The 13571-nt window shown below is 39.5% G+C and overlaps 2 protein-coding genes across 2 annotated transcripts; one reads left to right on the forward strand and one right to left on the reverse strand.

Annotated features, from left to right (window-relative positions):
* Window positions 1-304: 304 nt before the first annotated feature.
* LOC116212882 lies at window positions 305-2721 on the reverse strand. Its single transcript, XM_031547613.1, has 5 exons — window positions 2439-2721; window positions 1312-1557; window positions 1149-1230; window positions 790-1004; window positions 305-680 (listed from the first exon to the last, which is right to left on the reverse strand). The coding sequence occupies exons 1-5, from the start codon at window positions 2684-2686 to the stop codon at window positions 560-562; spliced, it is 912 nt and encodes a 303-aa protein (XP_031403473.1). The 5' UTR covers window positions 2687-2721; the 3' UTR covers window positions 305-559.
* Window positions 2722-3784: 1063 nt separating this feature from the next.
* LOC116212879 (polygalacturonase 1 beta-like protein 3) lies at window positions 3785-5985 on the forward strand. The gene is made up of 2 exons (XM_031547610.1): window positions 3785-4661; window positions 4729-5985. Exons 1-2 carry the CDS (start codon window positions 3827-3829, stop codon window positions 5796-5798), a joined length of 1905 nt encoding a protein of 634 aa, XP_031403470.1. The 5' UTR covers window positions 3785-3826; the 3' UTR covers window positions 5799-5985.
* Window positions 5986-13571: the final 7586 nt, after the last annotated feature.

The following is a 13571-nucleotide window of genomic DNA, read 5'->3' on the forward strand; positions in this document are numbered from 1 at the left end:
TTGAGAAGGCATGAAAGGTAAAGGAAATTGAAATTGTGAGTGAGGTGGGGGAAGAAAAGTGAGAAAGGAAATGACGATTGTTGAATTTTAGGTTTTGAGTTAATGAATAAAAATATATATGAAATTATGTACATTTTTTTTGTGAAGGAAATATACATTTTGAATATATATATATATATATATATATATATATTTTATCCGGGTGGATACGGGTACCGCCAGTTTATGTCGGTCGGTCCCCGATATTTTAGTTGATGTCTGAACGAGGATCAGTTAATGTGACATCTGCCGGCAACATCGATCATAGAGGACATTGCAGCCCGATATTGATGCTGCCTCCACTGCTACTACAACCAGCTGCTGTTGCTCCAGCTACCACATGTTTTCTTAAGTTACATCTCCAAATAAAGATCGAGGAACAACTGTCCATATCAAGATAGTCTAGCAGCTCGATAATGAATGCGAGATTGCTTGTCATGATTCATACAAAGCTTTGTTGAAGGAAGGCGATGAACCATTATTGTATGGATACTTAACCAGGACAGAGACAGAGGAGAGACTAGTTGCAGTTAGGAGGGTTCAAACACTTAAAGACAGCAGATGGTGGTTGCTTGTAAGTCGGTATGCTATTTGCATCGACAAATCTCACCTCCCCTGGAGCAAATGCGAGCTCTCTATGCCTGAAATTGAACATAACTCAATCAGAACCCTGTTAATAACAGCCTTCACGAGCCGATATACATACAAAAATGATGCCGTAACAGGTTGAAGGCACCATTTGTTAAGTACCTTCGAAGGTCGAGGCCGATCAAACCAGCTTGTAGAACCGACAAGTTGTCGGAGTCTGGGGAGACTATGATCACTGTGTCCTTGGAGTACTGGGTCTCAAGAATCGACATGAGCTGAGTTACCCTGACAAAGACGTCCGAAATGCTCTCGTTGGGGGTCCCATCATCTATCGGGGGAGGCCTGATGCTCGGCGAGATGCTATCGGACTCATACACCTAAGGCTAATGTCAGATGAGAGACCTTGCAATTATAAAGGAGTCTACCTCAAATGCATAAAGCTTGAGATCTTTTGCTAAGTTGCTCATCCTAAGTGCGAGTATAATCAGTATGCCATCTGCACGGTCTCAGTATATTATTACCTCAGAAACATATTCTAACTTCCTTCCTTCATAAGCTCCCAAGCCTCGCGCATCTAAGAAGCTGTATTCTGGAACTATATAGCTGCAATCAAGCAGGTAGTATAGGTAAGCCAACAACCGCCCGAATACTGGGGGAAGGGCGCTATTTAGTTGATATACAAACCTTCGACTGACACCATTGACTGAAGCGATGATCTCGGCTGCCTGGTAAGCTCGCTGAGTAATAGAAGGCCAAATCCAACAGTTGCTTTCACAAGCTCCCATTTCCTTCAAGCCGAAGGCTGCTCTGACAGTCTGCTTCTTCCCTTTCTCCGACAACCCGCTGTCCACTGACGTCTTTGTGACTGGGTTTGTGTTGATTATCCCCAAGCTCTCGAACTCAGACTCTCCTGCCCTCACCAGAAAGTACCTTCTCCCATCAAAACCACCATTCAAAATAGACTGTGAAACAGTTGGTCTCGTCTGCAGTTTGATGCAGTTCACAGGCAGTACTGAACAATTTCTCATCCAACAGCTTCAAAATTTTTAATACTCTTTCGGACAACAACTGTCAATTTTGGACAACAACTGAACTGCTGTCCTGCGATTGTCGCTTGCTGTGCACAAGGCATTGTTTTGCATCATGAAAGGAAACAGATTTGTGCAATGTTGTCTTTGACTGCAGAGTATCTCAAGTAACTTACGAAGACAGAAGCATATTGTTGAGATTTAGAATCCTACGTGAAAAGTTAAGAGGAATACTAGGTTCACAACCTACCAGCCCGAGATGGACCCAATCACTTATAAGACCTAGTGGACATTTTACACATATGTATGTGAAATACACAGGTTAAAAACAAAACCTTGGGTGCTGCTCATTCACAGATGTGTGGTGTAAAAGCACCGATCACGCAGATCCTAGAACAGGCAATCGATACCTTCGCGAGGCATAGTAATGCGATGAAATTACCGACTTATATTCAGCAACTAGACATCACCTTTGTCTCGAGTTGTTATTGAATACTCCGCAGCAGGCGATATAAGAATACACCATATTATCAGAAGACATGCAGAATGCAAAGCGGAGCTCTTTATTCCTCTCGAGTTCAATCTTATCAACCATGCAAACCAGGAACAACAGCTGAACATGGATGACCAATTCATGACCTACTTCAAGAATTTAAAGAAAGCTATGACCTTCCCGCAGTGCTTACTGCTTGCTATCTCTACTGATCACCCCGCAGAACAAAAAGGGGTGAGATGGACAGACAACAGTAAAGAGTATGGAGTTTCGGGAGAAACAGAGTGTACCGATTGGTGAGTCGAACAGCAGGCATCTGAAAGAGGCCGCGAGCATGAGCGGGCAGGTTGGGGTCGTTAGAGACGACGAAAGGGGCACCGGAGACGGTGAGAGCAGCGAGGAGGCTCCGCCGGGAAAAAGGTTTGAACAGAATGTTGATGTTCTGAGGAGAAGGAGGCAGTGAAGGAGAAGGCCGGAGGGGAAGACATGAACAAGAAGAAGAACATACAGCGCCACTCCGAGTAGAAACGGTCAGCATTTCTTTTCTGGATTCTGGTCTCTCTAATTTTCTTTTTCTCGGATAAGGTTTTGTTATTTCTTTTATTTATTTAATTTTACTCTTTCGCTTTAAAAAAATAAAAATCATTGTATACAAACTATACAGTCATCGTAATAATATACTAAATATAAAAATGTTCATCGTACAAATACAGTGATTTCTATGTTGGGCCTGTTTTTCTTACCTTTTCATCGCGTGGGCGGACCCATGTTGTTCTGAGCCTGGTCTTGCTCATCTAATAGGGGCCTGATCTCATAGCATTCGAAGAACACAATGGAATCGGATAGCTCGTACTTCAACGACGTCGGATATTCCGTCATTAAGGTTCGTTTTTGGCGAACTCTCTTTTGGTGAATTTCAGTAAGGTTCAACAACAGGGGAAGTTGCTAATGGTTGTGGTCTACTTTAATCTGAATCAAACTGTCACTTTTTTTTATAAAGATAAAGATAAATATATATATATATACATATATTTAGAATCGATGATTACGTTATCTAAATTGTTTTATCGCTGTTAGTTCCTTGATAAATAGTTTTTTTTTCCCAAGGGTATTTCTTTTTTTCGCATCTTTCTGGATTTATCCCCCATGATTGATGACTTGCATATATACAAAGGAAATGAACGAATTTTGCAATGTACGCATGAACTCTCATTATCATGTCCGCCCAACTCCGCAAAGCTTACAACTATCAATGATTGAAACGAAAAAAGAAGAAGATGAAATCCTTTAAAAGCCTTGTTTGGATTGACAATAAAAAAATTTGAACTTTAACTTGAACTTTAACTCAATACACTACACAACAAAAACACATATTTTTCAAGTCAAAAATTTTAACTTTAACTTTAACTTTAACTCAACACACTACACAACAAAAATACACGTTTCCGAAGTCAAATTTATAATCCCATCCCATTTGTTTTTTTTTACAATAAAAAATAAAATCAAAATCAAAATTAATATTACTTAGCTCTGAAACCAAACGCACCATTATTGGTCGACAGTAATTTTGTCTTGAGGGTCGATTTGGCACGCTGGCCACAAGAAAATGAACATTGTTTCCTTTATTTATAGGTCTCCCATCTTCTCTATAGCCTATCCCGTCCGGCAAATTCCCACGATGCATTGCCAATTCAACAAGATCTTCATTTCTCTTCTTGTTTTCTTCCTATCACACTCTACTGCCTTGTCGGAACCGCGGCAGACCACGGCGCAAAACAACCCGTTCACGGCCAGAGCTGCCTTGATCCGCTACTGGAATCGCCACATTTCCACCCGGCTTCCAACCCCACCACCTCCATTCCTCCTCTCAAAAGCCTCCCCTCTCAATGCTGCCGAGTCTGCCTATCTCGCCAAACTCGCAACCACGAGCTCACTCTCCGCCCACCACCGGACCTTCTGCTCCCTCGCCCACTTGTTTTGCTCCTTCGAACCCGAACCCGACTCCCTCCCTCCCATCGCTGGCTCCAATGACAAACTAGATGCCAACTTTGCGGTTTACACTAGCAAGCAGTTCTCAAACTACGGGACATCGCGGCGCAGCGGGTCTGACTTGTTCAAGAACTACTCGGCAGGCATTAACACTCTGAACGACTCATTCAAGAAGTACAGCAAGGGTTCGACAGCCCACAGCGAGGGATTTGCCAACTATGCGCTGGATGGGAACGTGGCCAACGGGAGCTTCGCGAACTACGGGTTTGGAGCCAGCGGCGGATCCGGAGATTTCAAGACATACCACCCTCGAGTCAATGTTCCGAACCTTCTGTTTACTACCTATGATTCGAATGGGAAGGGCCATAGGCTGTCATTCTCGGGCTACAGCAATAACACGAACTCAGGGAGCGAGGTGTTCAAGAGCTATGGCAAGCACGGAAATGGTGTCCCGAGCCACTTCGTCAGCTACGGCGATGACTCGAACACAGTCGGGTCGACGTTCACCGGTTACAACTTGCTAGGTATATTCGTTACGCCAATTAATAGACTAACTAATGAGATAGCTGATGAGTTGATCTTTTATAACAGGTAAAGGTGGAAATGATTCGTTCACAAATTACGGCGAGACCGGCAACAATCCGCAGAACAATTTCAAGAGCTATAGCGCAGCAGGCAATGATGTGACGGACAGCTTCGCAAATTATAGGAATGGAGCCAACGTCGGGGATGACTCGTTCCAGTCCTATGCTCACAGTGCAAACTCGGCCAAGACAACTTTCTCTAACTATGGGAAATCTTTCAATCCCGGGAATGATACCTTCAAGGAGTATGGTAAAGGATCGAAGGGCCAGACCAAGATTACGTTCAAATCTTATAGTTTAGGCCGTACCTTTACGGACTACATCAAGAAGGGCGTGACGTTTGCCGGGTATAGCAATACGACTGACGATGTCCAGCATGATAGGGGCAGTTCTTCCATGAATATGCAGGTAGAGGAGGGAAGATTCTTTAGGGAGTCCGAGCTCAGGGAAGGGAATGTCATGATGATGCCGGATATCCGCGATAAGATGCCAGCCAGGCCTTTCTTGCCCCGAATGATCACGTCAAAGTTACCATTTTCGTTCTCCCGAGTGGCGGATATCAGGGAAATATTCCACGCAAGGGAGGATTCGGCAACGGAGCACGTGATCTTGAACGTCCTAGAGGAGTGTGAGACGGCGCCGAGCCGGGGAGAGACCAAGCAGTGCGTAGTGTCAGCCGAGGACATGATCGACTTCGCAGTCTCAGTCTTGGGCCATGGAATTGTGGTGCGGACCACGGCGAATGTAAACGGGTCAACTCAGAAGGTGATGATCGGACCCGTCAGAGGGATCAACCACGGTCGTGTGACAGAATCGGTGTCGTGCCATCAGAGCCTGTACCCTTACCTGGTTTACTATTGTCACTCCGTTCCTAAAGTCAGGGTTTACGAGGCAGATATTGTTGACATGGCAAGCAGGTCGACGATAAATCATGGGGTTGCTATATGTCACCTTGACACATCAGCATGGAGCCCCGAGCACGGTGCCTTCGTGGCGCTGGGATACTGGCCAGGCCAAATAGAGGTCTGTCACTGGATTTTCGAGAATGATATGACGTGGACCGTCGCTGATGATTAGTAATTAATTTTTTTTACATATTAATTTATTGTCTTATTATTCATGTCAAACTTTATTTTCTCAGTGTAATGATCACGAGATACTTCTAAATTATTTATTTATTTACTTTTTAGGAGATATTCTCACTTAATGTAATTGATTTTCTCCATTTTACAATATTTTTACGAGGTTAAGTTTGGACATCTCACTCTTTTCTCTTATTTATATATATATAATTAAATCAACGCTTATCATTTATAAAAGATGACTGCAAAAGCTATATAAGAGATAATACATCGGTGAATCCCAAAAGCGATAGAGAAGAAGGCATGAAGAAAGTGACAAGAGAAAAGGTAAAAGCTTACAAGCAAGAACAATATAGGACTTAAATCCAAGCGACAATTTCCTAATTTTTATATCGTCAGATTTAATCAATCAGCTACGACAATTCCTTCTCTAAGAGTGTATTGTGACTTAGGACGTCTCACTCTACTATGTTGCTTCTTTTGCTTAAGTTGTTATTACCTTGATTTTTCACTCAATCTCTCTGTTGATTATTTAGATGAGTCGCAACTTCCTCGATAAAAAATAATATGCTTTAATTAGTTTGTCTAATGGAACCATGAGACGGATCGAGCTGCCTTTAAATAGTTCATCAGACTCGTTCAAGTATATATCCGCTTCATTCTCTCTCGAAATATGTATGGAAGTCTACATAGATCTACACATACATTCGCTTTCCAGCCATCCGCAGAATACAAGGACAGGTTTCTCGAATCACACCAATTAAAATGAACTCGGGACCAATTTTGTTCCATAGATTGTCCAGAGGACAAGAGTGGAACAATATCCTCAAAAGCTAATTATGTCTGATTTCTTTTTGACTCAGTGAAGTCGAGAATTTTCGGCACAGCTCGAACAAGAATGATAAAAAGTGTCGCATGTTCTGATGAGTTTTGCAGACAAAAGTGGAAGCATATGCTCGCATGCTAGCCATACCTCTATTCATCAGCAGCCTTTGAGTGCAGCTCAAGGAATGTCAGATCACGTATACAACTAAAATTTAAAAAATAAAAATAAAAAGAGAAAAAGGTTCAACCCACTCGATGATTCATCGCTATTATTTTGCAACCATTAGGCCATCCGTAATGCGGTATCCGTCCCACGTCTCTAATGCCGACGCGGCAATTTCAGAGATGCGAAAGAGACCCCGTGCGTTGAAGAGGGCCACTTTTCAACGACCTGTCTCTCTATAGAGGGACGTCTCCCTCTGTAGAGAGCTACCTCGTGGTAGCCTTAGACCCCATGCAGCTGTTGCATTTATCCCATGGTATTTTTTCTTAAATAGCTGTCGCAATTTGCAACAACTATTTTTGAAAATAGAAGATTTTTTTAAAAATTTATTTAAAAAAATTTACCTCCATAAATACTAATCCATATTCACATCCTTCTCACACAAATCATCTCCTCCAAATTTGCATACTCCTTACCAAAAAATTGATCCGAAACAATTTAACCTCAACTCTTTCCTAGAACTTTCCCAAAAAATCCAAATTCCCAAAATCTCCAAACTTCAAATTCCTAATTTTCATCACAAATTTCTCAATCTAAATTTTCAATTTGGGTATTTTCTAACCAATCCAAATCAATAAGCACATCCATAATCATTCCCCGCCCCATTTAACCCGTCGTACGGATTTACGAGTACACCATCATCCCAATTTAGGGGTCACTTGGGTTCGGCTTCTCCAAGAGCGCTTCATGGGCGTCCTCTGAGCAATCTCCACATATGACCCTGACTTCACCATTTACTCCAATTTCCGACGGCGGCCTAGATGTTATCAACTTGAACGACGATGCGGTTAAAGCAGAAGATGGCAGTCGCAAGTCCGAACTGTTAATAAGTGGTCCCAAGAGATCCTGTGGTTGGAGCCGATCAAAACTCAAGTGTATTCTAGGACCGGGTCCAACAGTACTGCACTTAAAGCAATCCAACCTCGGTGAAGGGAGAGACAAACGCGATGAAGCAACGTTGGTGTAAGATCAACAAGGATGTCACAAGTTTCAATGGATCTTACGAGCAAGCAACACGTCATTGTCAAAGCGGATCAAATCAAGACGACATAATGGAGATGGCGTATGAACTATTTTTTAAAAAGCACGGACATAACTTCACTTTGGAGTTGGCTTGGAAACTCCAGAAGCAATCGAAATGGAGAAGTTTTGCAGTTACAGGTAGAGGTTCAAAGCGAACAAACACAAGTGCTTCCGAGGTGTACTCCACATCGTCAAACGCCGAAATGACAACGGACAAGGATATTGTTGTGGAGTCTCCAGTTCGTCCACAGGGCACCAAAGCAGCCAAGAGAAAGAATAAGGAAAATCAAAAGCGCCCGTTGCTCCATTTTTCGATAAGGAGATGGAATCTATCAAATCTGCTTCCGCAAGGAAATTATCTATGATTGATGAGTTAAAAGAGTGTCAAGGGAAAGGAGCTCCAGTTGAAGGATAAGGAATTGGCGCAGCAAATGGAGCTGAAGAAGAGGGAATTGGCCTTGGAAGTCCTTAAAGCATCTCACGAGTACTATTATGACTCCGAAACAAGTAGAACTTCATGAGAAGCTGCTGGTACAAGTTCTATCAAAGTACTTGTGCTTTAAGTTCCAATCTTGCATGTACCTTTGTAATTTTTATTAAGTTACGTAATGAAATTTAATTTTTAAAATTTAAGTTTTTTTAATATTTAATTTTCTTTATTGTATTTAATTAATATAATTAATTTTTAATATATCTTTGATAAAATTAAATAATTTATATTTTTAATATAATTTTCATATAAGATTTATTCTCTTAGTTATATATAAGAAGTATATGAGCCCTCATGGGAGATCCAAAAAGAGAGACTCGCATTGAGGATGCCCCTAGATCTAGTCGTATAAGCTGGTTTTTGCCTAGTCATACATAGGTGCAAACCAAACGATCCTAAAGCTGAAGACATCAAAAAATAGTGATGAAGTTCTAAGACCCATGCTCGAGCTACGAAACTTCAGCGATCTTCGGCACGACTACTCCCGAGTTCATGATCGATGTGATCGTTCAGATGGGCCGGATAGCCTAAACCCTATAAGGCCTTGCCCGTGTAGCCCAGGCAGATGCAAACTCAAGAGAGTTGAGCAGAAAACAAAAGAAAAGAAAAAATTGTTGGAGCTGAGCAGAAAAGAAAAGAAATAATTAAAAGCTGTTGAAATAAAATCAATCGGCTTTAACATTTGAGATTTGAAATGACGATATGATGATGACTACTTATTTTCCAAGAAAAGAGAGGTGCGCATCCCACGTAGAGAGCGTGTATTCGAGAGCGATGAGCATGCAGCATATATCATGCCGCCGCTTCGTCATCAAAATTGTCCGAAACTAATAACAATTTTTGACTATGGCCTTTATGAAAATAATTTTGTTTGTTCTCTCACATTTTCCTATCATTTCATAAATGTAATTTCTCGTTGATTAGTAGAATGATGTCAGTACTCAACTCACTACAAAAATATATTGATTCTCCCTAATTCAAAAAATTCTCGAATGAGTATATTTTATTTCTTACTTCCAATAAAAAAATACCATATATGCCATATATGGCATGATTGTATCTTCTCAAATATTTCACTAGTTACTTAAATAAAAATTTTATTCTATACTTCATATAAAATGATCTCCCTCTAATCTATATACAATATAATTTATTGACTTCAAGATGATGATGATGATTTCAATATCTTTTGGTTTCTATCGTTGATGAAGATTTTTTTTTCTCAAATTTCCCTCCATGTTAAAGATCATAGAGCCAAAAAATGAGTTCTTTATCTAGAATACGACACTACTGTCAGTACAACAAATTTAAGCAATAGTAGCATTTACATTCTGACAATTGAGAAAGTGTCACATGTGATTGGTTCTAGCGATACTTGTGAAAATCCATCACTAATTACAATATAAAAGGCGATGGAGATATGAAAGTGATGCAATTGGAGTTTATGGTGATATTTTTAATAAATGTCGTGAGAAAGTGTGCAACTGACATTATAAGTAGACATTTGCCGACACTTTGGGACCAACACTTTGGGACCAACACTATATGCATATGGTGATACTCTTAAAATTATTTATAATTGGCTTAATAACAAAAAAAAAAACACAAATCTTTCACATTTTAACAATTTTAACACAAACATTTTCCGTTAACCTAAAAATGTACAAACTTTTGATTTAATAACAATTCTAGCATGTCATCAAAATTTCCTTTCATTTGGACGTAATCGAGGCCACAAGAGGGCGCTGATGACCCCAATAGGGGGGAGGGAATTGACGACCCCAATCGGCTGTGGTCGGGCTTCTTGAGGAGCATATTCTGTTGCGGCGTCGACCCGGGGCTCGAGCTCGGCACCCGTCTTCCTGATGGAGGCAGCAGAGACATGCCTCAAATGCATGAGTAACATTCATTCGGCCTCTCCTATATAATCAGGATATTTCCTTGTCCTTCGAGGTAAGAATCGATGGCGATTTTTCTCTCATATCCCTTTGACCAGATTAGAGACTCGACCGTGAAATCTTCTCGTTCAATGGTTCATCTAAGCTGGTGTTTGAGGAAGCCAGTTGACAAATGAAATGAACATTGTGCTCAATCTGATGATCATGACTAAGATTTAGATTGGAAGACGAAAATTAGATCTCTCGGTCGGCTCTAGAGTGAGATCTGTTGCGCTGAATGGGTTGAATTTCTCAATAGTTAAAGCTGCTATTGATGGACTTGTTTGTTTGATTGATGAACTTAAATTTAATCTTGACATGTTTTCAATTTGAACTGCAAGCAACTGCTTCGAACAAATCAGTGATCTTTATCATTTTCTTTTGCCTAGATTTTGTCTGCTGCTTTATCCCTAGTCTGAAAACTCCACACTGGAGTGGGTTTGGGTGGCTTGCGAATCATCTACAGCAAGCCCCACCTCCCTTGGAAGTGTATATATCAAATATTTCGCGGAAGAAAAACTGACTTTTGTGAGTGGGTATACTATTAGGAGAACTTTATTTCATTAGCAAGTTTCAGGTTTCTTGTAAAATCGAACTCTTAGGATGGGATTTGTCAAGATAAAAATATAAGTATGGTGATTATCCAGGTTGGTTCGGTGACACACCAACACTAAACCATCTTGTGGCGGCTTCTTGTTTGTTGTTGGGATCATGAATGAATGAATGAACTATCAGTTGAAATTTCCCACTAAAAAATAATTAGTGCCCTATTTGTTGATCTGTTGAATAGATAAGAAGATGCCTACACTGAAGCTGTCACAAACATGGCACTCGTTTCAGGAGGTTGATCAACACTGAACTCCGATGCCTCGTTATTCATTTCTGCTGCTTTTTGCCAGGTGAAAGATTTCTCTCTGGAACGGTGGCAATTGGTTACTACCTCGACATGGTATCGGTGGCAATTGGGGTACTACCTCGACAGGGTATCGGTGGCAATTGGTTACTACCTCAACATGGTATCGGTGACAATTGGTTACTACCTCTACATGGCATTGGTAGCAATTGGCCACTACCACGTTATGGTATTGCGGCTACTGGCTTAGCCAGCACCCCAAGGGGTTGTTAGACCATGCTGAGGATGCGCTAAACTGTGATGGTGTAGTCGATCTGCTTCCAGATTCTATTGATTTCGATGACAGTGATATTCTCGTTGATGGAGGTGCAGTTTGAAGAATTATTCAATGCACTGAAACTGAAGGGAACAAGCTTTCTTTCATCGGGGTAGATTGGGAAGGTATAAAATGTTGCCTTCATCTCTTTCTTTCGAGAATCAACAATATCTTCCCCATATGTGCTTCCACTATACTGAGTCATTTCAAGAAGATATATGAAGTTAGATTTGAAGTAATTATTTGAGGGAGGGGGCTCAAGAGCCATGTCAAACAGAAGTAACTCCGATTCAAAACTCTTATCTCCCTTTTGCTCTTGAAATTTGCAGCTATGAGCACTGATGCTATCAAGAACTTGTCCTCGTTGAAAATTCAGGATGCTAATGGTTTTTTATCCAAGGCACTGAAATTCTCAAAGATGCTTGGAAGTTTGTCAAGAAGTCATATACCATGTCGTGGTTCTTCTTGTTGTTTCGGGTTCCTTTTTTATCTAAATATTTTGATGTAATAGTTTGGATGACTTTGACCATGTTTATTAATGAATATTGAGTCTTACTTAGTTTGTGTAAATGTATATTGTGTACAGTGTATTGGTTTTTAGTGAATGTTATTGTAATTAGTCCAGACTAATCATAAATATATATATATATATATATTACGTATATGGTAAAAGCATTAATTTAGTTTTTATAATTGTTGATAATTAAAAAAGTTAAGCACTAAAATTTGCGATACCGGACATGTGTTTAATATTGCGGCGTCTTTGAATTGATGTTAAAAGGGTATATAGTGTCATTTTGTAAATTATCAATACAATAAAATGATGATATTTTATCACTATTACACAGTGTGGTGATATTTCTAAACTATCACTTTTGACAATAAAAGTGACATAATATAAGGCAAGTGGTGATAATTGCTAAAGGGTCACCTTAAATTGTTGAACTGACACCATTTCCCAATAACGATGGCGGAAAATGCGTCACTTGGGAAAAATGTTAGCAAATGAAATCGTCACACTTTTAAGATTTAAGGTGTCATTTTTCACATGACTCAATAAGCCCTATTTGTTGTAGTGTTTAAGTCCTTAATAATCAAATGCTATTAATTATAAATAGCATAAATATATTATTTACAACTTTTCATAAATTTAAATCTTTTCGGCTTCTAAAGTCGAGGTGGTGGCATGATATTGTGATAATTGTCATGTTCTTATTAGTGGTGATACGAAAGGTCTCGCAATCAGAATTAAACTTTGTCTTATGTGGCATATTTTGGCGTGTCACTCTGACGTTTATTATTTTATATAGATTTTAGTGATTGGCTCAACTTTAAGCAACACGGCCAGACATTTCCTCGTCCTCGATGAAAATACATTTTACTTTCCTATTAAATTCAATTAAAAAAAAGAAGAGCATTGGAGATCCTATTAAAAATATTTCTCTAAATTGCTTTGAATTAGGAAAATCAAAAAATTGAAATTTTCTTTAAAAAGTGTTTTTAAATCCATTTAGGTAGGTAAACACATATTTACAGTTTTCCATTTTTATGAAAATTTTTCAAATTTTTTTTTGAAATCAACGGTCCCTATGACTTTTCTTCCCTTTTCATTAAATTAGTATGATATATATATATATATATCGTAACTTGTATAGAAGTATGTATAGGACATTTCCTTTTCGGGACGAAAACGTGGTGTAATTCATAGGCTTCATTTCCATAATTGGTGGCAGCAATCTATCCATGTGGCTCCAAAATGAACTAAAATATGCAAGCCGTTTGGAGAAATTAGTGGTGCAATGATTAATTTCCTGGTTGGCTGTATGAATTGAGAGAAGTTTTTTCGATTACCAGAAAAGTTTGTAAGTCTAATACAATGAAATAAAATCTTAATAACTAATAATGAAATATAAATAATTCCATCACGATTAATGTAAAATCTCTAAATTATTATTTGAGAGTGTACACCATTACCCCACACTCTTTTTAATATGAATTGAGAGAGCTTTATATGGAAGAACTCTACCTACACTGCAACTATCCGAAACTTAGAAAAGACACTTCATGGTTAAAGGCAAATCGATGCCTAATCCAGCAAAAA

This window comes from Punica granatum, chromosome 7 (genome assembly GCF_007655135.1).
Source record: "Punica granatum isolate Tunisia-2019 chromosome 7, ASM765513v2, whole genome shotgun sequence".
Classification (NCBI taxonomy): domain Eukaryota; kingdom Viridiplantae; phylum Streptophyta; class Magnoliopsida; order Myrtales; family Lythraceae; genus Punica; species Punica granatum.